This window comes from Capra hircus, chromosome 19, assembly GCF_001704415.2.
Source record: "Capra hircus breed San Clemente chromosome 19, ASM170441v1, whole genome shotgun sequence".
NCBI lineage: Eukaryota > Metazoa > Chordata > Mammalia > Artiodactyla > Bovidae > Capra > Capra hircus.
In genome coordinates, this window is record NC_030826.1 from 37,675,917 (window position 1) to 37,702,364 (window position 26,448).

The 26,448-nt window shown below is 43.4% G+C and overlaps 1 protein-coding gene and 1 pseudogene across 1 annotated transcript in view; one reads left to right on the top strand and one right to left on the bottom strand.

The window, feature by feature from the left end:
* Positions 1–16,223, bottom strand: part of LOC102170462 — an 83,536-nt pseudogene extending 67,313 nt beyond the window's left edge.
* SKAP1 (src kinase associated phosphoprotein 1) overlaps positions 16,489–26,448 on the top strand; it is a 301,408-nt gene continuing 291,448 nt past the window's right edge. The window contains exon 1 of the mRNA XM_018064939.1: positions 16,489–16,619. Within this exon, the coding sequence (XP_017920428.1) occupies positions 16,571–16,619 (49 nt within the window). The 5' untranslated portion in view covers positions 16,489–16,570. The remainder of the gene's footprint in view (positions 16,620–26,448) is intronic.

The following is a 26,448-nucleotide window of genomic DNA, read 5'->3' on the forward strand; positions in this document are numbered from 1 at the left end:
AAACATGACGTTACTTGAACTTTTTAACAACTTGTTTGGGTTTACAGATGGGGAAGATGAGGTTTACATAGGCAATTTGCTCAAGTCATTTAGCTAGGGAAGGCAGAGCCAGAGCTGAAAACTAGGTCTTCTCACTGCAGATGTAGGGCCAAAAGTCCCCAATGAAAACACAGAAATAAACCATTAGGATGAGAACAGGAACATGAACACATTCTCTTCAGGCAGCAGAGACCACTAATTTGGGACACAGACATCATCTCACCTTCACCTTAAAATCACCTTTATATCTTAAAGTCGTAGTAAAAGTGATTCAGTTGTATCTCCACAAACCAACACTGTGCAATCTCCTGTGGTGAGAAGAGGTTCAAAAGAGTACTGATGAAACCATTTGTGCCCTAGATATAGAGGAGAAGCCCTAAGACTTGCTAATTAGACTTACTGGACAGACCTCTGTGAGCAGAAGAGGGGTGGTGTGTGTGTGTGCACGCACATGCGTGCACGTAGGGCAGGGATGGCTGAAGACATTTTTTATTCTGGAGACAGAGGCCTCTGCTCTGCTGCATTTCAACTTGCTAGTGGGTTTCTAGCATGGGCTGGCGCTCGGTGAATAAATATGACAGTAAAGTTGTCCTTGTACAAACATCCCTTTTCCCTGTCCATGCAAACTACATATTGATATTAAAGCAATTAAGTCTTATTTGGTTTAATAGACATTTGACAGGCATCTCCCATTTGTAAGGTCCAGAGGATGTTGACTTAGGGCTGATATAACATAATACCACAGACTGGGTGGCATAAACAATAAACATTTGTTTCTTACGGTTCTGGAGGCTGGAATTCCAAGATCAGGGTGCCAGCATGGTCAGGTTTCCGGTGAGTCCTCTTCCTGGTTTACAGATGGCTGCCATCTCCTTGGTGTATTCTCCTCACGTGGCCAAGAAAAAAGGTTTCAGTTTCTCTTCCTTTCTTTAAGGGCATTAATTCCATCATGGGATCCCCACTCTCATGACTTAATTTACCCTAAAAATTCATTTGAAGGACTAATGCTGAAGCTCCAATACTTTAGCCATCTGATGCAAAGAACAGACTCACTGGAAAAGACCCTGATGCTGGAAAAGACTGAGGGCAGGAGAAGGTGGCAACAGAAGATGAGTTGGTTGGATGGCATCACCAACCTGATGGACATGAGTTTGAGCAAACTCCAGGAGAATAGTGGAGGACAGGGGAGCCTGGTGTGCTGCTGTTCATGGGGGTCACAAGAGCTGGACAGGACTTAGTGACTGAGCAACAACAACTTCCCAAGTGCCCACTTTCAAATACCATTATATTAGGGATTAGGGTTTCAATATATGAATAGGGGTGGGTCACAAATATTCAGTCCATAGCAGATGGGAAATATTCAGTCCAAGCAGTGCAGAGGTCTTTGCTGAAAGGCTAGGGGGTCTTCTGTAGCACCTCCACTCTCAGCCACCCAACTGTACCCAACCCTATATCTGTTGGGAGCAGAAGCTGATTCGGTGGGAGCAGAGCTAGCAATGGAGAAGGCAGTGGCACCCCACTCCAGTACTCTTGCCTGGAAAATCCCATGGACAGAGGAGCCTGGTAGGCTGCAGTCCATGGGGTTGCTAAGAGTCAGACATGACTGAGCGACTTCACTTTCACCTTTCACTTTCATGCGCTGGAGAAGGAAATGGCAACCCACTCCAGTGTTCTTGCCTGGAGAATCCCAGGGATGGGGGAGCCTGGTGGGCTGCCGTCTATGGGGTCGCAGAGTCGGACACGACTGAAGCGACTTAGCAGCAGCAGCAGAGCTAGCAAAGGCCTGTCTTGTCACACACTGCCATGGACAGGTGGCTATGAGGGGGCCTGGCAACCTTTCAAGCTTGGGCTATGTCTGGCTCAAGTCCCCTCTTCTGAGACCCTGTCTCCAAGCTGCATATTATGCTAGTAGGACCCAGAGAGAGATTTATTTGGTGACCTTTCTGGATGTGCAATCCAAGCAGGGGAAGGGAGCGAATCAGCTCCGAAGCGGTTAATTTTACTGGCTCCTAAATTGATAAGCGGTGGGACGTCAGTCTGAAATGAACTCGCCTTGTTCGAAGGGGTTCTAAGACAGCGGAACTCAATCAGCAGCCGGCCGCACGGTTCAAGGCTGCAATTCATCCCGCCGCGCCTCTGAAAAATGGGAGGTGACAGTTCATTTTGCCAGTGACAGTCTGTCGGTCTCGCTCGCTGCTTCTCCTGTCGATTGCCTGGCTGAGGTGAAGTGCAGCTCCAAGACACCCTCGTTTGGTATTCCACTCAGCCGAGCAGGATGGTCCCAGGACCCGAGGTGTGCAAATCTGACTCTACCACCGCGGCTCGTCTTTTTGCCTTCTTCATGCAGGCCCGAAATGCCGAAGCTTGATTATGGGTCCCAGGAGCCATCTTCCCACTTCCTGGGCCTCACCTTTCCTTCCAACTTGCACTTCCGGCGGACGGGGTTTCCTCCTCCCTCCGGGGACGATGTAGAACAAAGCCATCCTGCTCAGAGGGCTTCCAGCTTTCCGACAGAGGACTCAGGGCAACGTGAGGCATAGACGACGTGGGTGAGAGAAGCTGCTGCTGCCAGTCGGGGCACGGAGGGAGAACAGGCACACTCAGCCCTCAGCCAGGCACTGCCTTCCCCACCACGACCTCAGCTTTTGAAGAAGCTCTTGAACTGGGGCCGAGAGAGAGGAAGGAGAAGGGGAGACCTTAATCCTAGAAAGCCCTTCCCCAGTACTTCCTACTTCCCTTAACAAACATACAAACAAACAAAAACAGAATGAGAGCTCACTTTCACTTTTCACTTAAAAAAAAAGAGCTCAGGTATCTTTGTTAACTTCCCTCATTTTGATAATGTGTTAAGGAAATATCCTCATTCTTAGGAAATACTACTGAATTATTAATGGGAAAAGAAGCATGATGTCTGCAACTTACTCTCAGATGGTTTGGAAAAAATATGTAAATTTACAGAAATAGAAAATAATAAAACAAATGTGACAAAAGCTTATAATTGATGGATCTATGGATGACAAAAGCTTACAGTGGTATATAAGAATTCTAGGTACTGTGGTACCTAAACTTTTCTATAACTTTGAAATTAATTAAAAATAAAATATATTTTAAAAACCCCAATAGGGACTTCCCTGGTGGTTCAGTGGCTTAGACTCTGTGCTCCCTATCAGGAGGCCTTTATTCCATCCTGGATCAGGGAGCTAGATCCCACATATTGCAAGTAAAGATCCCACATACTGCAACGAATATTGAAGATCCACGTGCTGTAGCTAAGACTTGGCACGGCCAAAATAAATAAATAAATATTTAAAAAAAAAATACCCAACAGACTTACCTTCAGCACATCCTCAATGAGCATATGTTGAGAACCTACTATGTACCAGGCACGGTAAGTGCTGGGCATACTGGGATGAACATGAGAGGAAGGGTCTGGACCCTGAGGGAGCTTACAGTTGAGAGGGAAGACAGGTGGTAGATAGGTAGTTACAGATGGAACTTGAGCTTTGAATGGCAGGCCTTAGTGCTACAGGAACATATGAGAAGGAAACAAGCCAGCCTCAAGAGCCGAGGATGGTTACTAGAAGAAATGATGTTTAAGTTGAAACTTGAAGCGTAAGACTCAACTGAATGGGGGTGGGGGGGGCGGGGAAGATTGTTGCAGAGAGAGGGAAAAGCACATGTGGAAAAATGAAAGTGGGAGTGGGTATGTCTCACTGAGAAACTGAAAGAAATCTGCTACTGAAGAGGACAGAGAATAAGGGACCATTTGGCAGAGAAGATAAGCAAGAGGTCAAGTGTGGTCAGGAGTGGGGGCATATTAGCCATATTGAGGGGTTTGGAAGGATAATATTGGGGGGCTGCTAAAGTTTTAAAGAGTGAGAGACATAAGCAGATTTTTTTAAAAAGAGATCACTGTCAATAAGGTGGAAAATAGGTTGAGAGGGTAGAAGACTAGAGGGCTGCAAGGTGAGAGGTGATGGTAGTTTGCAACAGGATGGTGGCAGCCAGGCTGGAAAGAAATGACAAGTCTGAAAGATATTTAGTAAGTGGAATGACAGAGGGAGGAAGAGGAATGAATGATGCCCAGGTTTCTAGATTGGGCAGTTAGATTATCCACAGTACCATTTACGGACTTGGGGAAGATGGGAAGAGAGGGGGAGTTGGCTAAGAAGAGACAAGTTGTTATCTTTGTGATATCTGGGTCCACCCTGAACATTTCACAACCAAAAATTTAACACCTAGTAAAGCAGAGTCCCTGTCAGGCTGAAACTAAGGCCCAGTGAGTGAAAAGAGTAAGGATCTAAACCCCTGTCTGACCACACCCCTGACTTTCAAGGGCCTAGAAGTTCGATAAGAGTTTGTACCTTTTGTATTGTGATTTAGGCATTACAGACAGATCTGTAGGGAGTTGTGATGGATAGATTGTTGTTTTTTTGTACAACAACCCTACGCCCCTTAAGAAACAGCAATCTGTGTTGTCTAGGGATTTTTTCTCCCCCATTTCCACACATTTGGTTTCTGTAGGAGCTGCTATGTTCTTACATGACACTGTTCTCCTGGCTACAACTACTTCTGTTGGGCCAATGAGAGCCCACTCTACGGCCTAAGAAACAATAGTATCCAGGAGCCCAAAGACATTTAAGGCCTGCCTTCCATGTTCAATTATTTCAGCCTTCCTTGGAATCTTGATGACAATTTCCCTATCTGCCTAAGGCTATTTGATTTGGATTTCTGTCTCATCCAAACAAAAGAGTCTTAATATAGGAGACCATTAAAGAAGCTGAGTTGTTGGAAAGAAAAGGAGACTGTTGAAAGAAAACCACAAAAGTAAGGATGGAGTCGACAGATGGGCCACACTCAGTGACAGAGTTTGCGTGGAAGGCAGCATGTGGTTATTCTTGAGCCCTCCTGACCCAGCCATAGGAGGTACTGAAGTCTGTCAAGTGATGGGTAAAAAAGACCACTCTTCATGGGCAGCACAGCAAAAGTAGGCACTTCTCAAAATAAGCCAAGGGAACAAAAAAGAACCAAAGTGTTGGCAGAAGCAGAAGTAATGCAAATTTGTGAACTAATCCTGGAAATAACAGAAAGACACAAGAAAGGAGAAAGAAGGGCTGAGATCATGTTTGAGAGATGAGGGTCTATTGATCCAGTGGTCCTAGGGACAAATTGTTAAAGTGATCTCACCTGGTAGTACCTAGATGGTGGGTTAGTCGCCAAGTTGTGTCCGACTCTTGCAACTCCATGAACTGTAGCCCTGCCAGGCTCCTCTGTCCATGGGATTCTCCAGGCAAGAATACTGGAGTAGGTTACCATTTCCTTTTCCAGGGGATCATCCCAACCCAGGGATCGAACCCAGGTCTCCTGCATTGCAGGCAGAGTCTTTACCAACTGAGCTATGAGGGAAGCCACACTACCTGGGAACCCACACTAAATCTTATTGAGGACAAAGAGAAGCCACTGAGGAAGCCCAGATCTGAGCCAGGAATTTAGTAAGTTTGGCCAAAGATGGAAGACTCCAGAGGGCAATGATCAAAGCTCCTAGGGAAAAAAATTCTGAAATAAGCTTTCCTTGCCTTCAGATCCCTTTTTTGTTCTCCATCCTTCATTGGTGCCCAATCCCTCAAGTTGATTTTAATATTAATATTTAATTAATTTTTGATATTCACTCAGAAACTGAATTCTCTTGGATAAAGCTCAGTGTCCCAGATACTTTTTGCTTCCATATCATATCATATCAAAATTTATCTGCCTATATCCTATATCAGCCTCTGAGGACAGCTACTAATCTGATAAACTGATGTGTACTAATGGGACAAAGAGTGAGAATGGACACCATGTTACCCTTGCCAGGTAATTCATATCTGATTTATTTATGAACTCTTACTATCTGACACTGTTACTGGCACATTCGAGGTATTCAGTTCATGTTTGCTGAAATGAAATTGATGGAGCATGATTCTTTTCTGGAGATAATACCTTACTCAAAGTTACGGCTCTTCTTCACAGTAAGAATTTTAAGTGTTGTAGTAACCTTTAAGGGAAAAGAGTCTGAAAAAGAAATCATGGAATTCTGGATGTTAGAGCTGGAAGGAAACTTATTTCCTCATGTACAGTTGAGAAAGTAGATCCTTTAATAAAAAGAAAAGATAATCGAATTATCTATCCTAGATGATTTAGTTATCAGAAAACATGATGCCAAACCAGATAATTCTCTTGGAGTTCCTATAAACTCCACTGTTCTTTGATTTCATGATTCTGTGTTGGACACTAACCAAAAAACCCTATGAATAATCAGACTCCTGCTCCCCTCAGTGGCCTGAGAGAAACAGTGTGAATTGGGTGGGGACAGTTGTGTGGAAGCTTACAGTCCTGTCACTTGACTGTTTTCTTGTCTAGAATCTTCCCTCTTTGGCATCAGCTAACATAGGAAGTGGTAATGCTATTATCTGTAGATTCAGCCAAATCACCATTTCCTGATTCTAATGTTCAACAACCGCTTTTGAATCCTCCCCCCACTTCCTCTCTGCTTCAGTTTGAGGTTCAAAAGCATCCAGGAACTAAATTAGTACCTAGCTGAGCAGAGTGGGGCCCTGACACCCTTGTGGTTCCGCTGTTCGTTAATCTGCTGTAACGCAGGTACATTACTTCTCCAGTTCAGGCCTCAGACTGGGCCTTTTCACTGTATGTTATGGGGTTGCTAAAGTCCCAGCTCTGAAATTCTGAGATTCTCTGTCGGGATTCTGAAAGGAGAATCTAATGGACCAGTTACTTTTGGAAAGAAGAATGTGTCATACAGCCCTATGAATCTCTTCTTAGCCCAAATCTTGGTTTGGTTTTGTTTATTTTCAGAGCACTATACTGAAACAGTGTAAAACATCAGAAAAGCAGGGTGATGGGTAACTGAAGTCTGCCAGTGTCTCATATGAATTGGCAAGTGGACTCAGAGGATGCTGGCATCAAAGTGGCCAGAGCAGCTCTTTGCCAAGGCTGAGTGGAGGTCAAGGGAAGAGACTCCTTTCATACTGCTATATGTCTTTTTTTTTTCTTTTGGCCCTACCATGAGTCATGTGAGACCCCAGTTCCCCAATCAGGGATCAAACCTATGTCCTCTGCATTGGGAGAGTAGAGTTAACCACTGGACCACCAGGGAAGTCCCTGATACTGCTACATTTCTCTCTGAGCCATTTTCTATCAGTTTAGCATGAACTGGTCTCCAACTTAAGGCCAGTTCAGAAGGAATTGTGTCCTGGTTTTGTTTCCAAAGGGAGTCCCAGGTGGCATATTGGTAAAAAATCTGCCTGCCAATGCAGGAAACACAGGTTCAATTCCTGGGTTGGGAAGATCCCCTGGAGTAGGAAATGGCAACTCACTGCAGTATTCTTTCCTGGAAAATTCCATGGACAGAGGAGCCTGGCAGTCTACAGTCCATGGGATCACAAACAGTTGGACACGATTGAGCATGCATGGCACGTATTTGTCTCCAAATCAGGATAGAGGTGAGAAAGTCCTGCTGAGGCTCTCCAGTGGTAATCCCCACATTATCTGTTTTCAACTATAGAATCAGGGTTTGAAGTCTTAGTAACTAGCACTAGTAAGATGGAAAACTTACTTCTTGGGGCAGGATTCCACTGGAGACTGTAGAATTCTCCCCTGTTAAGTGTAAGTAGGTACTATCTTCTCCTGGGGACTTTGGAAACACTCAGAACTCTTTTACCCAGGCATTTTCTCCCTGGGGGAAGATGTTGAAAGTTGGAGGTTAAATGACTTGCCCAAGGTCACACTGTTGGTGGCAGAGCAGAGGTGAAAACTTCCACCAATCTTCCAAGTCCTTAATCTGGCTCTCATTGGACCATGCCACAGCTGCTCCCCATAAAAGGGACAGTTGCACCTCCTGAGGACACTGGACAGGGATGCCAGGTATTAACGTGTCTGCTGTTTCAGCCCCTAGTGACCTTTCACATCCTGCAGCCTGCTCAGACTGGAGGAAGCAGCTCTGGAGCAGTGGGGGTTGCCATCTGCAGAGCTGCCCTGGTGAAGATAACAGGTTGTCTGTCAATGTATGAAGCCTATGTATGGCCCGGACCACAGAGCTTCCACAGGAGGAGAAATTAAACCTGTCTCACACAGCAATCCCAGTGCTCTGATTACATTTACAGAGGTCATGGCCTGCATTCTGTCACCATGGAAACCTCTCATGCTGCCAGTGTGTTGTCTGTGTGTGTCGTTGATATTTAAAGGCAAAGTCACAGGCCCCATTGCCGAACTATCAGCTGCCAGAGGCAGTTGCTCTCCTTCACCAGCCCGAGTCCTGGTGCTTCATCCCACAGATAAGAGATGGAGAGAAGGGTCAACCTGTCTGTACCAGGCAGGCCTCTTTAATAGAGCCAGGTTTGCAGGGAGGGGGGCTCTGGGACTCTGATACGGTGGTTTTGGTATAGCAGACATGCAGGAACCAAAAAGCACCCGACTTTGTCAGAATGCAAGCATCTCCTCACCACCCCCGTGCTGAGTAAAGCCCTTCTCTCTCTAATAACTTCCAAGTCATGAGCACATTTCAGAGCGGCCAGATGGAGCTGGGGGAGGCCCCTGTGCCTGAGTGCCCTTGGTGGTTTCGATTTTGTACATCTGGTAGCTGTGTGAATTGTGCTGATAACAATACCATTTATGAAGGATCCCTGCTTCTTCCAAAGACCCCACAGCACTGTCCTGGAAAAAGCTATCAGGGGAATGACTTATCAGGAGTCCCAGGTGTTGGAAGAGGTAAATAACACCTGATTCAACAGAGTAAGAAAAGAACACAAGTGCTGACTCGGCTTGTGACCATCAATTTTTTCTTTAGTCTCAAGACAATTATTTCCACACCATTGAATGGAGTGTAGATAACACCGGCACCTTAATAGACTGGGAGCAGAGGCTGTTTAGAGGAGATTTTAAGCGCTGTGAGCATAAAATGAACATGAATATTCTGCAATATGCATCTTACAAGTTGTCATTAAGTGGATGGCCTCAGTGATTTGATGCAACAGGCTTTGATTGGAATATTGAGCTCTGAGAAAGGAAATTCTGCATCAATAGTCTCACGATGTGGAATATCACATAGTACTCAATAAGACGTGTCATTGTGTTGATAGTGCATATGCTAAAAAGTACAGCAGCAGATAATAATGGCTTGACTTTCCAAAAGGAGCTTTTCTTTGGGAATTTACAGCCACTTTCTGAAGTTTCTCAATGTCCTTGGCGGTGGAACATAGTATAACCTGAAATTACCACTAGGGAAATGGACTAGATCTATTTGATTTAATTTCTAATCTTCTAGATTATGGGAATCTCTTTATTTTCTCCTATATTTTCTATTTCTCAATTTATTTTTTCACCCAGTTTCTCATTCGCTTTCTTCTTTTCCAGTTTTCTTTTTCGCTTGTTTCATCCCTAGTCCATCACCCCTTCCTGTCATCACCACGCCCCCCATCCTGCAGCCTCCAGACTAAAGAGGCTACAAACTCCTGGGATGTCATCTGCCTTCTGATTGATTCTTTCTGGGATCTGTATTTATAGTGATAATTTGACTTCTGCCACAGCGAGTGAAAAGAGGAGTTAATATCTCATGCCTTCAGATGAATGTTTTCCATGTGACTTGGAAGCACTGCAAGTATTCTAGAATAGACAGGGCAGGGAAGAAATCTTTGGAGGTGGGCAGGGAGAATCTGCCTGCTGATTATTCCACTTCATTACAGCCTGGTGCCAAGGAAGCCAAGGCCACTCTTTTCATCTCTTTAAAGGTAAGTTAGCTTCATAGAGGAAAAACTCATCCTTGGAGACCAATGGCACCCATATCTTGGCCAGTCTCTCCTCTAATATATCTTTAGTGAGCAAGGAGGTTTGAATGAGAGATTATCGATGATTCAGGCATCAAGCACCTCCCAGGGCTAGTTGTCGCAGGGAATGAATGCAGAAATGATAATAATTGCTAGCATATGTGAATCACCTACCATGTTGCAGGTGTTATAAACACAATATATATGAGCTCTTTGAATCCTCATAGCAACCTTGAAAGTGCTAATAGTGTTACCACTGTACAGATGAGGAAATCGAGGTATGGAGAGGACAGGTAGTTTGCCTAAGGTCATAGTAGGCAAGTAGCAGATATGAACAAAGGACAGTCTGACTTTAGGGCCACTATGCTCTATCACCTTTTAGGTGGGGTCAGGATTGAGCTTTGGGATACATATTCTGCAACATGGATGCCGAGTAGCATATAATAATGGGGATATTGGATATTGAGGGATACTGAGGATCAAAAGCCATTTCAATATCACTTCTCAACAGAGATAATGAGAACCCAAACCAGTGGTGACACTCAGGATTCAAAAGCCATTGTGAGCAGGTAAGATTGGCCAGATTGGTGGATATTTGGAATGGCGGTGAGGAAGGGTCCAAGATGAGTCCTACATTTTGAGTTTGGATTACTGGACAACAGCAGTGTCTTTATAATGGTTACAGTTTATTGAGCATATAACATATACTGCTTATAGATGCCATCTTATTTAAGCTTTGTAATTACCCTGTAAGGTGGGGAGTATGATACCCAATCTACAGATGAAGAAACTGAGACTCATAGAGCTCTGTCCAGAGGATTAGAGCTGGTAGGTGACTGAGCCAGAATTGGGACTCACTTTTTTTTTAAGCTCATACAACTTTCACTGAACTTTGTTGCCATTACAAGGACCAAGGGGACAGGAAATAAATTGGTCAAACTGTTCAGATATCCAGGTGGAAATGGGGAACAGAGATATTGATTAGAAGAGTCATCTACATAAAGGAGAAAGTTGGAGCAGTGGGAAAATGAAACTCTGGGGACTCAGACAGCAAGGAGAGGAAATGGGAAAAGGCCAGTGTGAAACTTTGGTGAATACCTGTGACTAGAAGGTGAAATGAAGAGAGCCAAAGAAAGAGGCAGAGAAACAATAGGAAAGATAGGAAGAAGACCAGAATAGGGCAATGCCAAGGAAGCTGGATGCCCAAAGCAAGAGTAAGAGGCCAATGCCACCCAAGGCTGCAAACATAAGTTGGTAAAGACAGAGCAGAGGTGAGAAGGAAAGAGGGCACTGATGCCCTTGAGAGAGTCGGTTCACTGTGCAAAGACAGACAGGCAAAGACATGAGATTTGATGAGGGAAAGGAAGAAGAAAAGATGAAATTGGAGAAGGCCTCAGGGTTGAAGGAAGGTTTTATTTGTGTGTTTTGTTTGTTTTTAGGATAGAGGAGACCAAGGATGTTAGCAGACAGAGGGAAAAGCTGAAGATGAAAAAGACTGTGAGAGTGAAGATCTAGAAGGTGGTAGGAGAGTGGGGATCAGGAATTCTGTGAAAAGAGGAGGAACAATCCACCCTTTAGAAGATAAGAAAAAATAAAGTCTAAAAATCAGTACAAGGACTGCGAGTACCGTCTTGTACATGAAAGAGCATGGTTTACACTGGTAGAAAATGCTGTTGGAAGCGTCAGAAGTCCAAGGATGTTTAGGACATTTAGGACAAGAGTGTTTAAGAATACACATCTAGAAAGGAAAACATCAAAATGGACACTGACACAATTCTGAAGGAAAGGAAAGAATTTATTTGGGGGACCCAAAGGTCATTACACACAAGATGTCCACTAAGGGAAGGGTATTTTCACCCAGATTCTTGCAATGAAATAATCAGCCATTGCTGGTGTCCAGGTAGTATGTCTGTTGGTATTTGTGAATATTGTTGAGTCTGGCTAGATTACATCAGTTCCTCTTAGTGTGCACGTGTCAACCTGTGCCATGCAGGTTATTTCTCTCAGATTCCAGATAACAGCCTCTTCTCTCACCTTGAATCCCTTCTGCCCCTACCCTGAATTCTAAAACCTGTAGTGAATTGAGGGAGAAGAAAGGGCAGAAATAAAGGAAGGGGCTTACAAAGCTTAAACTTTTGCTTTTTGAAATAACAAATGAAAAGATCAGTTCAACCTTTGTAAGGTTGCTTTCCTTCTATTATTAATCTTTAATTTCCTTAATCACTCCTAAAAGAAAGGGTTACTCCTTCCATAGTTTTTCAAAGTTATCATGACGGCATATATCTAGCCTATTAAATTAGCTTTGGCCCCACCTGCTTCTCATGCAGATTAACCTCACAGACTGCCTGCACATCCTACTCAGACAGTGCGCAGCCTCATCTGCTACAGCTGACACTTTTTGTATGCCCCCCCACCCCACCGCCACTTCAGATTCCCAAGAGAACCAATCAAAGCAAGAGAATGTCAGAGTCAGCAACCTCTGGTCTTTAGGGCCTCTGTTCAGCTCAGCAGTAACCATAGGGGATGTCTAATGTAGTCTAAGGGATAGGCAAAGAAGATTAAAAAAAAAAACTGATTGAGAAATACAGAGAAACAGAATAAAGGGAGAGATAGAAATATAAAGGACAAAGAGAGAAATGTTACCATTCAGATGGAGGGGGACCAACTATGATGGTTTCACAGAGCTGCTCAGTAATCCCTGGACTATAATTATCCATCTCAGGTGTTCAGCTGTACAGGAGCTTTGGACCAGCACTAGAGAACCAGGATTTTAGTATCAGCACAGCCTCTGGTGAGTGGGGTGGCCCTGGGCAGAGCACTAGGTCAGTTCCTCATCTTAAATTTGAATCACCTTGAAAATTCTTGAGTTTTAATAGTCTCTCATTCTGTTCTGAGCCTGGGCCTCACTGAGAACCTGTTTTGGAAATGTTCCCTGATACGATATGAGAACCTGTTTATTTTGTTGTATTAGTGCAAAGAATCTGGAAGTGTGAGCGGGGAGACCATCGAAGTGCATCACGTGCATAACAGGACGCTCCTAAATCAAAAGGTTAGCTAATTGGTAAAAATAAGGCTTCTGGCAAGCTGTGAAAACCCTGTATCTTAAGGCCACCAAGCGAAGTGCCCAAGCAAGCATCTGTGTCCAGCTCCTCTGCCTCAAGGGTGCCGTGAGGCTTGGTTTCCAGGGTCTTGCCAAGCATGCCGTGAGCCTGGTTCTTGGCACCAGCTGGATGCATCATCTCTCTTTCCACGGTCCTTAATGAAGTGTGCAGCTCTTGTCCTCATTAGGCCCCAGCATCGTCAATAAAAGAGTCAATAAACCCGGTTGATGGGGTTGGGACCGAGGGGCTGAGATGCAGCGGCCGCACATTCACAGGGCAGACGTCAGCTCGGCCGCATGTCGTGACCCAGCATCCAGGGATCAATAACCAACTCGGAATAAAGCCCAAGAGCTGCCCTCTGCAGTCTCCTCTCCCTACCCATTTCACCTGGGGCTGAGCAGTGCCGGCCAGCTCCTGCTTTGCTTGCAGTTTTTTCCGCCCCATGCCATTCTAGGTGCCAGATGCTTTTGTTTCTTCCTGACTGAACCCTCCGAACACCCCATGGATGCATATTTAGTGAGTGCCCACCTGGCACGAGAACATGTAGATGGCATCTCCAAGCAGCCGAGAGGCCAGCATGGGCCCTGTTTTCTGTGTCTTCTGTCTGCTAACAGTGAGGGAGGGGCCCCTGTGGACCAGGTGGTAGACTTTCTGCGTGTTGTGCTATGGAGTCCATTTCAGCTACTCTGCATCTCTTCAGATACCCTTATCTTATCTAATTACAAGGAATTTCAGATGAATTTCATGGCCTTTGCTCCAAAGAACCTCTTATCTGTGAGGGCCTTGTATTTTAACCTTGTCATTCTTTTGTTGTTAGCCATTACAGGAGAGATAGCTAAGAAAGGGATGCTAGGATCTTGCTGGAATTGGGTTTGGGGGAGGGGAAGAAGAGGGAGGCAGACAGACCTGGGACTTGTGTATTCTGCTCCATCCCCCTGCCTGTGTGTGGAGACAGCTGGCTGCTTACTTCCATGACAGCCACATGGTACCCAGCCACACAAACAGGACCCGGGCAGCGACTCGTCTGCTGCCAACCTCTCCAGATCCCTTTGATATTTCCGACAGAGCAGTAAAAGACTCTTGACTATCACATTTTGCCTTGCCTCTCTCCACCTCCTCTAAGACTCCTCAGTGTGGTTTCCATGGCTACCCCCAATCAGATTTGGCTTCCTGCAAAATTGGATTTCAAAGAAGGACAAGGCTTCAAAGGAATTTGTCCATTTAACAGAATGTCATTAGGAGTGAGGCTGACTGTTGAACCAGGGTCCTCAGATGATTAAGGAGGGGCTGCGTTCATGTGTGGAGGCGGGTTTCTGTCTGCAATGAGGAACCTTGATGCAACATGACAATGGTGTATTGGAATCTGCCACTCACTGCACGCTACCCAACTGTGCACCTCCCTCTACTCCATCTCTCTGCACCCAGAATGGATGTAGAATATCTTTGCCTTGAGTTTCTGCTGCTTCCCTTGGTATAAGTAAGCTATGACAGGCAGTGAGTCCTGATAGGATGTGCAATTACTAGGGTTTATTGCTTTTTATCAAACAACCCTTTAACTTGTAGCCTATTTCAGCATTTGACAAATACCCTTGAAGAAGGGAGGGAGGTTGTCAAATTTCCTCCCACTGTTGAGAAGAAAGCAAGGCAAAGTGCTGGGGTTACATATAGGAGGGACTGTGCTGTTTTTTTAATCTTTTAGATTTAAGAAAAATTGCAACTGTAGTACACAGAGCTCCGTTGCCTTTTAACACATAAGTACTCAAAAATGATTCCAGAGCAGCTACAATTTTATAGAAGGAGCAGTGAGTGTGGGAAAAATGCCCCAGTGGGGAACTGGTCTTACTCTGGAGCCTGAAGGAGGCAGCCTGCCCATGTTAACTTTCCCAGGGCAAGGATGCCTTATAACAGGGGCCAGATTCCCCAGAGACTCTAGCCAGCCTCTGTCCCCTACACTTTCACCCCAATTACTGGAACTGGTAGGTGAGTCATGTGACCCTGAAACCAAGGCATCGTTCCTCTTCAGGTTGCAGTACTTAGATGTATAGATGGCTCAAAGACACTGGACCCCTTAAAGGATCAAGCCCCCAAACTTGAAACTGCATCTCTGGAGGGGAAGCTATGCCTGGAGGCAGGAACTGCTTCCAAGAGTCCTCTGAACAGTTTCTCCTTGCCCCCATCCCCACATCCACGGTTCTGTCATTATTTCCCCTGAGGTTACTGTAAAAGGCACTTCACCCATCTTCTCTGTTTCCTTTCTCTTACTACTCCCAATCCTTTCCACATATTCTAGTGTACATAGAATCTGATAATAGAAACTATTTTTTTACAAAGAAGGAAACTGATAGAGGTGAAGTGAGATGTGCAGGGGCTCAGGTTAGCTCACTCCCCATCTCAAAATTTGTCTGTGGCTCCCAATGTCCACTCAAATGAGTTCAGAATCCTCACCCTTTCAAGTTCCTTCACAGTAGAACTTTACTTTTTCTTGACAACTATTTCCCTACACCAGCCAGAAGCTGCCCTGAAGCAGGAGAAGGCTTTTCCATCTTTGTTTACTCTGGTCCTTCCACCTGCCCCCTTGCCCCTTCAAAGTGTGGTGTCTTCAGAGCCATCTCCAATGCCACAGGCACCATTACACCACACACACATTTTCCCTCCTTTTCTTATATTCATCTCCCTCCTTGTATCACCCCATGGCACTTTATACTTTTTTCATGACACTTGCCCTATACTAAAAAAACAAACAAACAACAAAAAAAAGATAACTGTGGATTCACAGAAGTTGTGATAAATAATCCAGAGTGGTCCTGTTTCCCCAGGTAAAATTGTGCAATATCACAGGATATCACAGCTAGGACACCTAACACCTACATACTCTGAATGAGAAGGAAGCCCACTTCTGTTATCTTGGCCTTCACTTTCCTCCCTTTTAAACTCTTACAGGGAAAGGGCTGGATGCTCCTCTCCTTTAGCTTTCTCTCTGGGTTACCTGTTCTTTTTCCTCTCATCCTTTTAGCCTTAGGGAAGGAAGGGATACTTTGCCTCCGTGTTTCCATTGCAGAGGGACTGCTTTGATTCTCCCTGAAGTTGGTGACTCGAGAGTATTTATTGGGACTTATGATCATTCCCTCGAACAGTCCTGGTTTGCCTGACCAACGGTTCTGCCCTGGTTTTCCGGGCTTGGACTCGCGAACTGAGTCGGGAATGACTGCGGCCCGGCTTGGCGGGGACTGACCCTGTCCTCGGATTCCACCTCCTCGCGCCTCATCTCGGCCCCACGGTGGCTTCTCCACCTGCCGGCGAGGCCCGCGGTCCCGAGCTTAGAATGGGGAGCGCCCGGGGGCGAGGTGCCTGGAGTCGCGTCGCGTCTTTGTTCTGACAGGGAATGGGGGCCGCGCGGCGGGCACCTCCTCCCTGGGGCGCGGGCGTAGGGTCGCGGGCCCCGCGCACAGGTGTCGCCGCCGCCCAGGCGCCCCGCCCGCCGCGCGCCGCTTCCTGAGCGCGCCCCGCCCTGCGGCTCGGCCCCGCGGCGCCGGCGACTGAGGGCCAGGTGCCGCCGCAGCCGCCCGCCCGCCCGCCAGTCCGCCCGTCCGGCCCTCTCCCGCCGCCCGCCACATGCAGGCCGCCGCCGCCCTCCCCGAGGAGATCCGTTGGCTCCTGGAAGGTAACGCCCCGCTGGCCCGGGCGCCGCCGAGCCCGCCGGGAGTCGCACGTGCCGAGCCGGCAGCAGCCGAGACGCCAGCGGCTCCCAAGGCCGGCCTTCCCCGTCGGCTCCCTCCCGCCTTCTAGAACCTCGAGGCTACTGCCGGAGTCCTGACTCTGCAGAGCCAGCTGTTCACCCCTCGCTCAGGGGTCCCTTTCACTCCTAGTAACACATTTTCTTTTCCCTCAAGGCGTCTCCACCTCCCACTTAGCCTCCCGGCTTCTCAGCAAGTTCTGGCCGGGTTCAAGGTCCCCGGGCCGCCGTGGCTGGCCTTCAGCCTGTCCCTTTCTCTCCCTGCGTCTGTGGGTTACGCGCTGGCCCCTCTCCAGCCCTGACTCTGTCCCTTCACAGGGAACCCTGACCTTCGTGCTTAGAGCTCCCCACGGTCTCACGGGGCTGTTAGGGCTCAGGGGCTCCTGTCGGCCAAGGCCTGGACACCCAGACCTCAGGCCCCCTTCACCCGCCCACAGACTCCCTCTTACCCCGGGTCGGATCCCAGTGTTACATCTCTTCCCTTTCTCGAAGTGCCCCATTGCGGTGTGTTCACCCTCAAACCGTAGAGCCCATCAGTCCTTGTAAGAGTTAAGGCCATACTCACTAACACTCAACACATCCCGCTGTCACACTCCAGAGACACTTTTTGCTAATGGGCAAGATCTGCTTGCCTCCCTCTTTTCCTGGTGAAAAAGTATTAATAATTTGCTTTTCCTGTAACCGACCTTCCTGGAAGGATGGGGACCTGGAATCTGTGTTTGCATAAGGGTCCCAGGAGGAAACTGCTCAGAATTAAGCCTTTTGGTATTGAGGTGACATTTTTAACACATACTTAACAGATGGCCTGTTTTCGGCAGGTCATAGTTTTGGCAAGCAGTATTTTTTTTTCTCTTCAGTTTCTCTCAATTTAATTGGTTTTATATCTCCATTACCATGTTATCTTGGTATAAATGCCTCCTAATCAAATATTTGGCAAGTCTTTTCAGTCTGTTTGTAGCGCTATTTCCATTCTGGGTTGCTTCCATAAAAGCTGTCAACTATGTGTTTCTTATGAAATGAAGTTTCCAAAATTTATTTTGCTTGCAACCTGAGTGAATCTAAATTTTCAGAATAGAGAAGTATTTGTGGGGTAAAAGAGCATCATCTGGATGTCTAGAAGGAACCCAGCCTTTCCGTCTGCTGTTGGCTCAGTAATTCCAAATATAAAGAGAGTCTGTACTGTGTCTGGTTTCCAGGAGAGAAGGAACCGTGGCAAAAAGTTTCATTCTGTTTGCAGTTAAAGATATAAACAGATTCTTTTTATTGATATCTGTCATTTGTTGAGAGGAAACCTGTTTTACAAACTAGTTTAACTATGCTTAGATTTTGTTTACAGCCTTGATAGAAAATTCCTTTTTATTTTCAGAGGCTTCCAATGACATCCACTCCTTCAGCATTTTTGATGTGCAGTTCTTTATTGTTCAAAACTGACACTTTGGTAAACAACTCATTTCTGCACCTGCCACCTTCCTTTAGTTTAGATTATTTTCTTGTTAGCTGACTGTTTTTAATTGAAGTCTTCAGATCTCCTCCTAAAGCAGAACCTTTGTTTGCTGACAAGTAGAGCAGAGTATGAATGGAGATTAATTGCATGTCACATACTTCTGTATCAGACTTGCTGTGTCTTAACAATCTGTGTTGGTGCTTGGGTCTTTGGAATATATAGAACAATCCAAGATTAAATTCTAAGGAGCTATGTTGGTTAATGTATTACTTTAAGGCTCCCCTTTTTTTTAAAGTATATAATTAGAGTCTGAATCTGAAGTAGAGAAAAAAATGTGAAAGTGGAATTCAACCAAAAATTCTATTGAAAAATGTTTGAAGAATATACTTTTGAAAGGTTTGTGTAATCATAGCAACATATTGGTTGTAGGTTTTGTTTTTTATGGAACACATTCTCTGTTGTAGACCAACAGAATTATTCACTGTACTACAAATAGTTTGTAAATATTAGAAGCCCATAATGGCTATCAATTTTTCATCTGTTGCTATTTGTCTTCCCCCACCCACCCCCACACATACTTTTTAAGGTTAACTGCTGACAATTAGAAAATATGTGGGTCCTGATCTCTATATTGTCACTCAGTGGAGGGAGTCATAGGGTGAGAGTGCTGCCACTTCAATGCTGCCACAGGCTGTGGGGGTGGAGTTTCCACAATGAATTACTACTTTCATAAACCAAGGCATAAGCATTTGCACAGTGATTTAATGCTGGCCATCACAGCCATAACTTTAGCATTTATTTATTTATAACTACAAGAGCATAAATGACAGGGGCTTTTTTTGACATAATGTGTGTGCTTTGAAAAATAAGATATGCAAAGCATTATGAAAGGTTTATGCCAGATTTTGCATAATGAAGAAGGGAACAGAAATGCTGAAGGTCTAAAATTAATTTTGTTTAAGGATAAAATTTTAAACATTTGACCAAGAAACTCCACTCCTAGGAATCTATGTTAATGAAAGTAAAGAACATGAAGTATGTATTTTTGTTTGTTTGTTTTAGTCGCTAAGTTGTGTTCAACTCTATGGACTGTATAGCTCATCAGGCTCCAGAATACTGGAGTCGGTTGCCATTTCCTTCTCCCGGGGATCTTCCTGACTCAGGGATCAAACCTGCTTCTCCTGCATTGGCAGGTGGATTCTGAGTCACCTGGGAAGCCTGAAGTATATGTATCAGGATGCATAGTAAGTGGCCATGAGCTGGGAGAAGTCAGGCGATGATATCTTGTGGAATCATCCATCTTATGGAATATTTTGTAACCGTTAAAAAGGGTGAGGTGGATCTTTATATATTGTCTTAGGATATGTTGATAACATTTTTGAGACTAAAAAGCAAGATGCACAACAGTATAAATAACATGCCATTTTTGTTTGAAAACAACCCCACCAAAAAAAATACCCCATAATATTTGTGTAAGCCTAAGAAAGAGTAAGAAAGAATATACACCAAGCTCCCAAATTGGTTCTCTAGGGAGGGGAAAGAGAAGGTTGGGGAGAGAGAGGTTATTACTTTTACTTCATACATCTTCATGTTGTTTGAACCGTGACAATGACCATGTATTACTTTTGTAATCAGGATAAAACAACCAGTAAGGCTATTTAAAAGGAAAAGGAACAAAGGACAAATAGAAGCTTGGAGAGGTCAGAGTTCCAACGGACCATTAACCAGTATTGTGATTATGCTTTTTTGTTTTTAGTACTAGAGATATGTGGAAGGTGGGGATCCCCCCCCCCCGCCTTTTTTTAGTGCTTTCTTGGATTTTGGGCAAATATTAAAGCAGTGAGAGATTTCTAGAGTAACTCAGGAACCAACTTCCTCAGATTCTGTCAGGCTCTCATATAGAAATAGTAACTAGTCCATTTCAGCAATTAAGTGCCTTATAGATAAGTAAAGTGAAGGACATTTACTGCCTTATTGAAAGAGGAAGAAATATTCAGGTCTATTTTCAAATAATCAGGCTTCAGAAGTAGAAGTTATCGTTTTGTTTTTGTGCTGTGATAACCACGCTGGAAACAGAAACAGTGGCGTGCTGACAGTTTGCATAGTCTTTGTTTCACAGATACAAACATAATCAGTTTCTTCCTTGTCTTTCTAGTATCACTTTTGAAGTTAGCAGCACAAGAGGCAGCTGTAAAGGAAATAGAATAAATATTTCTTTAGTTCATAATTTGTCCTGTGTGATGGAATGGTGCTTACTGAGTTTAATAGGTAATAAGTATCTACAAGGTACCTAAATCCTGCTCAAACATGGATTAGAGCCAAAATAACATCCACAATTCAGCTGCATTTAGTAGCAATTGTTGCATTAATGCTGATTCTGACATGCCTATAGTTACTTGTTTTAAACTTCCTTGGAAAGAAGTCATTAATCATTTCATTCCAGGTTGTTCTCCAGTTTTGTACTGGTCGATGTAGCCAACCATAAAATCTTTTTCCATATGGTAAAATTCCAACTCTGTGGAACTCGTGGGAGTGAGTTGTGCTGGATAGCTGAAGATGTTCTCTTTAAGCATTATTTTTATTATAAACAGTTGTGATCAAATTTTTTCTCGGATTCTATAGAAACTTCTCACACTTCCTCAACCAGTCTGCATTCAAGACGACCTCCTCTGAACACTTTAAGTCTGAATTGTTACAGTGTATATCAATTATCATACTATATAGAGATATATTAAGTTATTTAGAGATTTTTTTGCCATAATTGCCACTGGACTGCTTTGTGAATGTGTCTGTTTTATATTTTAATTTTTTGTCATTGTTTCCTACAGTTAGACCAGGCCTATCACTTTGTACTGTTCTCAGTGTATCGGTATCCCCAATGCTCTAGAAACATTAGATAATTAAGTTCATTGGAATTAAGATATGTGTAAAAGAAAATATAAAGGTCTCTCTTGATGAACATGGTACCCAAACTTTAGGTCTGCATGTTGCGACTTATACATTGGCTGCTCATAGTCTTTTTTGCTTAATTTTTTAATACTGGATTGTCTTCTGGATAAATGGCGGTATTGTTTGGCTAAATTCTGAAGTGTATGTGACCCTACTTCCATTTCTTTCTTTTTTTTTAACTTTTTTTTTTTTTTTTCTGTGTGAGCCTTTCATTTGTGATGCTCAGGCTCTTTAGCTGTGGGGCGCAGGCTTGGTTGTCCTGCTGCACATGGGATGCTAGTTCCCCAGCCATGGATTGAACCCACATCCCCTGTGTTGGAAGGCAGATTCTTAACCCCTGGACCACCAGAGAAGTCCCTTATTTCTTTTTCATGCTAAATTTTTTGGTTATAAAAATAGTATTGCTCATGTAGAAGATTTAGAAAACAGTCACCCATAGTCAACAACTATTAAATTTCCATGCATATTTTTCAGTTTTTATTATTTGTACAGACTTTAAAAGTTGGGACATATTGTGTGTATAGTTTTGTATACTGATTTTTCCACTTACTGTTTTTCACTTGCTATGGTCACCTGAGTATCTTCTTAGATCACTCATGTTCTTTTTTTTTCCTTGTGAGTGATTTTAAAGTTATACATCCTGGTTTTATTCCACTGATAGTTTGACCCTTATAGCTAAAAAAAAAACCAAAATAAACCATGTCCCTTTGATTAGCAATGTTAAGAATGAAACAGTATCTTCTACTCTTTCCTCCAATGTGAAATGTGAAATGGCTTATATAATCTGAGATTTTAGATTCAGGATTATTAATGTTTTTATTGTGTATATTAGGTTATAAGAATTATTTTGATATTTGCATAATATTTAAAACCATAGCTATAATGATTTTTTGGATAGTTTACATTTAATGAAATACAATGATATTTTTGTTTAACTTGTTCATTGTACACTTTTTGTACCATGGCTTTTTCATTCTTGAGCTCTTTGTCTCTTAGATATTTAGACTTTGCTAGAAGGGTAACCATGGCCATATGTAGCTATTTAAATTATCTGAAATTAAATAAAACCAAAGAAAATCTGTTCCTCAGTTATGTTAGCTACATTTCAGCTACTCAGTAGCCACAGTGGCTGCTGTATCGGGTAGTGCAGAAAGCCCTAGTAGATGACGATTGAGACTGTGATGCTGAGTGGATTTTTCAAGAAGGGGACTCTGATAGCACACTTACTGAGTGCCTCTGAATTTGAGTATGTGTCTGTCTAGTTTCATATAAACTTAGCTGTGGGTATAAGGTTCTAGGATCAATTCCTTTCCCTTCCTCTCAACTTAACCTCTCAAAGTTTTACCTGTATCTCCTGGTCTTCAATTTTGTGGAGGAGAAGTCTGATGCCAACCTGGTGTATTTATTTTATAACCCATCCCTCCCACTGCCTGCCTGCATGTTTATAGGATATTTTTCTTTGCTCTCAAAATGTCACTGGATAATTTCAAAGTTAGACTTTTGATTATTTTTGCCTGGTATGTAGTGAACTCTTTTGATCTATAGTGTTAAGGTCTTTAACATGAGAAAGTTTTTTCTATTGTCATTGCTTTTATTCTGTTATACTAAGGTTTATATTGTAAATATATTGAGCCCCGATTTATTCTCTGTGTTTCATCTCTTCTATTGTCTCATCTGTCACTGATTGTGGTTTTAAATTCAGCATTTATTTATTAAAAAAAAATTTCCACGTGTTCTTTCCACACCATTCATTGTTTTGTTTTCATTACATCTGTAAATCTGGCTTATAGACATAATGACATTTTGGATGTTGTTGGAAATAGGAAAGAAAATTTTTAAACATTTCTGTTCTTTAATAATAAGGGTACTTCAGAGGGAGACATTTTCTCTAGTTCTTCAAGATATTTTTCTTTTTGAAGGTTAATATTTTCTCATAGCTCCTGTATATTTTCTTTGTGGTAAATTTTGTTGTTTCGTTCAGTTTCTCAGTCATGTCCAACTCTGTGCGACCCCATGGACTGAAGCATGCCAGGCTTTCCTGTCCTTCACCATCTCCTGGAGTTTGCTCAGACTCATGCGCATTGAATTGGTGATGCCATCCAACCATCTTGTCCTCTGTCGTCTCCTTGTCCTCCTGCCTTCTCTCTTTCCTAGCATCAGGGTCTTTTCCAGTGAGTCAGCTGTTCTCGTCAGGTGGCCAAAGGACTGGAGCTTCAGCTTCAGCATCAGTCCTTCCAATAAATATTCAAGGTTGGTTTCCTTTTACGATTGACTGGTTTGATCTCCTTGCTGACCAAGGGACTCTCAAGAGTCTTCTCCAGCACCACTGTCAGAAAGCATCTATTCAATGCTCACCATCTGAACCATCAGGGAAGCCCATGCCAGCTCTTAGTTGTATGCAAACTCTTAGTTGCAGCATGTGGGATCTAGTTCCCTGATTAGGGATTGAATCCAGGCCCCCTGCGTTGGGAGCACAGTCTTAGCCACTGGACCACCAGAGAAGTTCCTATCTCATTGAATTTATGAGAAATAAAGGACTAAGTATTTGAAAAGAAGCTAGAATAGTATCTAGAATGTATTATACACCATATGTTTGATAAGTAAAATTTAAAAAAAGTTTTTTTCTTTGAGGAAGTCTTGTTGATCTCTCTTCTTGCAACTGCTTCACCCCAGGAAAACTTATAGGCCTTTTGCTTGGGTCAGTGGTTCATCCTTGCTCCTCCAAATTAGAGGAGGTTTGTAGGGGTTCTTTCAGGATGTTCTTCATTTCCTTCCTTAGATCAGAACTTTTTGGAGGAAGGAAAGAGGAGGTTAGCTTCCTTGCTAACTTAAGAAAGACATGTGTTCCTTACCTTGTTATATAGAATGCTTTAATGCATGTGTGTTTCTGTAAATAGTATTTTTGCATTATTTCTCAGTTGAAAAAAAGTTTCAGTCTTTCCATTCTCCCTTTCTGTTTTAATAAACAGAATTTTTTTTTTAATTGGTAGAAATATTTTAGCTTCATTATGGGTATGTCCTAGATGTTAGCTGGACTGCCCAGGCCTTTTGAACTCTGTGCTGTGTGTGTTTAGTCGCTCAGTCGTGTCCAACTCTTGCAACCCCATAGACTGAGGCCTGCCAGGCTCCTCTGTCCATGGTATTCTCCAAACAAGAATACTGGAGTGGGTTTTCATTTCCTTCTCCAGGAGATCTTCCCGACCCAGGGATTGAACGCAGGTCTCCTGCATAGAAGTCAAGACTCTACCAACTGAGCTACGAGGGAGTTCAGAACTCTAGGCAAGATCTATTCCTCATGGTGGAAGGCCAAATATCTCCTCAAAATCTGAAGAATTCTCAAAGGCTGTGCATTCTCAAGGTTACCTTTCCTTCCAGGTTCCCCTGCTTCCATGGTTCTCAAATGGGGTGGTTTTGTCCCTCAGGGGGCATTTGGCAACACTTGGAGACATTTTTGTTGTTGTTGTCACAACTAGGGAAGGTGCTATTGGTACCTAATGGGTAGAGACCAGTGATGCTGTTCAACTTCCTACAATGCATTGGACAGCCCTACAGCAAAGAATTATCGAGCCCCAAATGTCAGTAGCGGAGAAGGCAATGGCACCCCACTCCAGTACTCTTGCCTGGAAAATCCCATGGGCGGAGGAGCCTGGTAAGCTGCAGTCCATGGGGTCACTAAGAGTCGGACATGACTGAGCGACTTCACTTTCACTTTTCACTTTCATGCATTGGAGAAGGAAATGGCAACCCACTCCAGTGTTCTTGCCTGGAGAATCCCAGGGACAGGAGAGCCTGGTGGGCTACCGTCTATGGGGTTGCACAAGTCGGACACGACTGAAGTGACTTAGCAGCAGCAAATGTCAGTAGTGCCAGGGTTGAGAAACTATGGCCGTGACATATATCCTTGTCTTCAATTTCCACAAAGGCCTGTCCGCATGAAGTCCCTGTGAGTGTCGAAAACATCACTGTGAGTCAGGGGGTAGAGGGAGAGGGAGGAAGGGTTTCCACGGCAGTTATGCAAAATATTTCATATTGAATATTAGCCATTCCTGTTCCTAAACTCCCTTTTGCCAATCCAGTCATGAGACAGTGCCCTCTGGCCTTTCCCCTGATGTAGTTCTCAGCCTTATGCTTTCTCACTGGCACTTTCTCCCTGTATCCTGTCTGGAGCAAAACAAACAAAAAAAAGTTTTTTTTCTCTTGCCACATGGAAAGGTAGTTTCACCAAAGGTAGTTTATTGGTTTAGGCTCCCACCAACACCCCCACAGAGAGAGAAACAGGTTACTTTGCCAAACAATGGTGATTCTCTTCCTAAGAGGAATTCTAATGCTATTAAGAGAATAACGTTTTTACCTCATTATATAAGTGTAATACTTAAACAATTTTTAATCACTTTAAGTATAGAAAAAATAAGATAAATTTCAAATTCTGCCATCATCAGAGAATCTTAACATATTGACATAACTATAATAGATCTAATTTTTCACATTATGAACCATTACACTGTACAGAAATCCTATAGTTTCTGCTACATTTATTCATATTTATTTCCCCTGTGTTTCCAAGTTCACTGCTTGCTTTTCTGGTTTACCAGTGTTGCATTATAAGTTAGGTGATTATAACAGATGGCTTTTCAGGTTTGGAGTCTTTGAGTTCCACTGTTTAATTTTACTATCCAATTTTTACATGGAAGATAGGACAGATGTAGGGTCAGAAACAGAGTGGTCTTAGTATCCAGAGAGCAAGCTTTCCTGAAAGCTTATGGCTTTGAAAAAATTATTTATGAATTACGTAAATTCCATCTAGGATCTCCTTCTAACATTGTTGATATTCTAATATTAGTATGTTATGAGGGAAATAAAATTTCTATTCACATAATAGGAGCTTTACTAAAATGTATCCAATGGCACATATTTATACATACTTACACCAATGTGATAGTTAAGTTGGAATTAATTAAGGTACTGTATATTATAAATCAAATATGAGAAGTGTCCTGGGTACTTAGAAAGTTATAGCCAATCTCTTTACTGTATTGTAATAAATTTCCTTAAAATCACCCTCCCTTTAAAATAAATTTTCCTTTTTGATAGCTCTTTGTGTGAGCCTCTTCATCCATTGATCCTTCCCCTCTTCCTTTCTTCCTTCCCAGTACTTTATTAAGGTGTGATTAATGTATATAAAATGCACTAGTGTTAAGTGTTACAACTGGGTGACTTTCATATATGTATATACCTGTATGACTACAACTCACATCAAGACATAAACATTTCCATCTCCCAATAAAGTTCCTTTCCAGTTCTGGAATTTCATAAATCAGTATGGTCTCTTTTGTGTCTGTCCTCAATATAATGTTTTTGAGATTC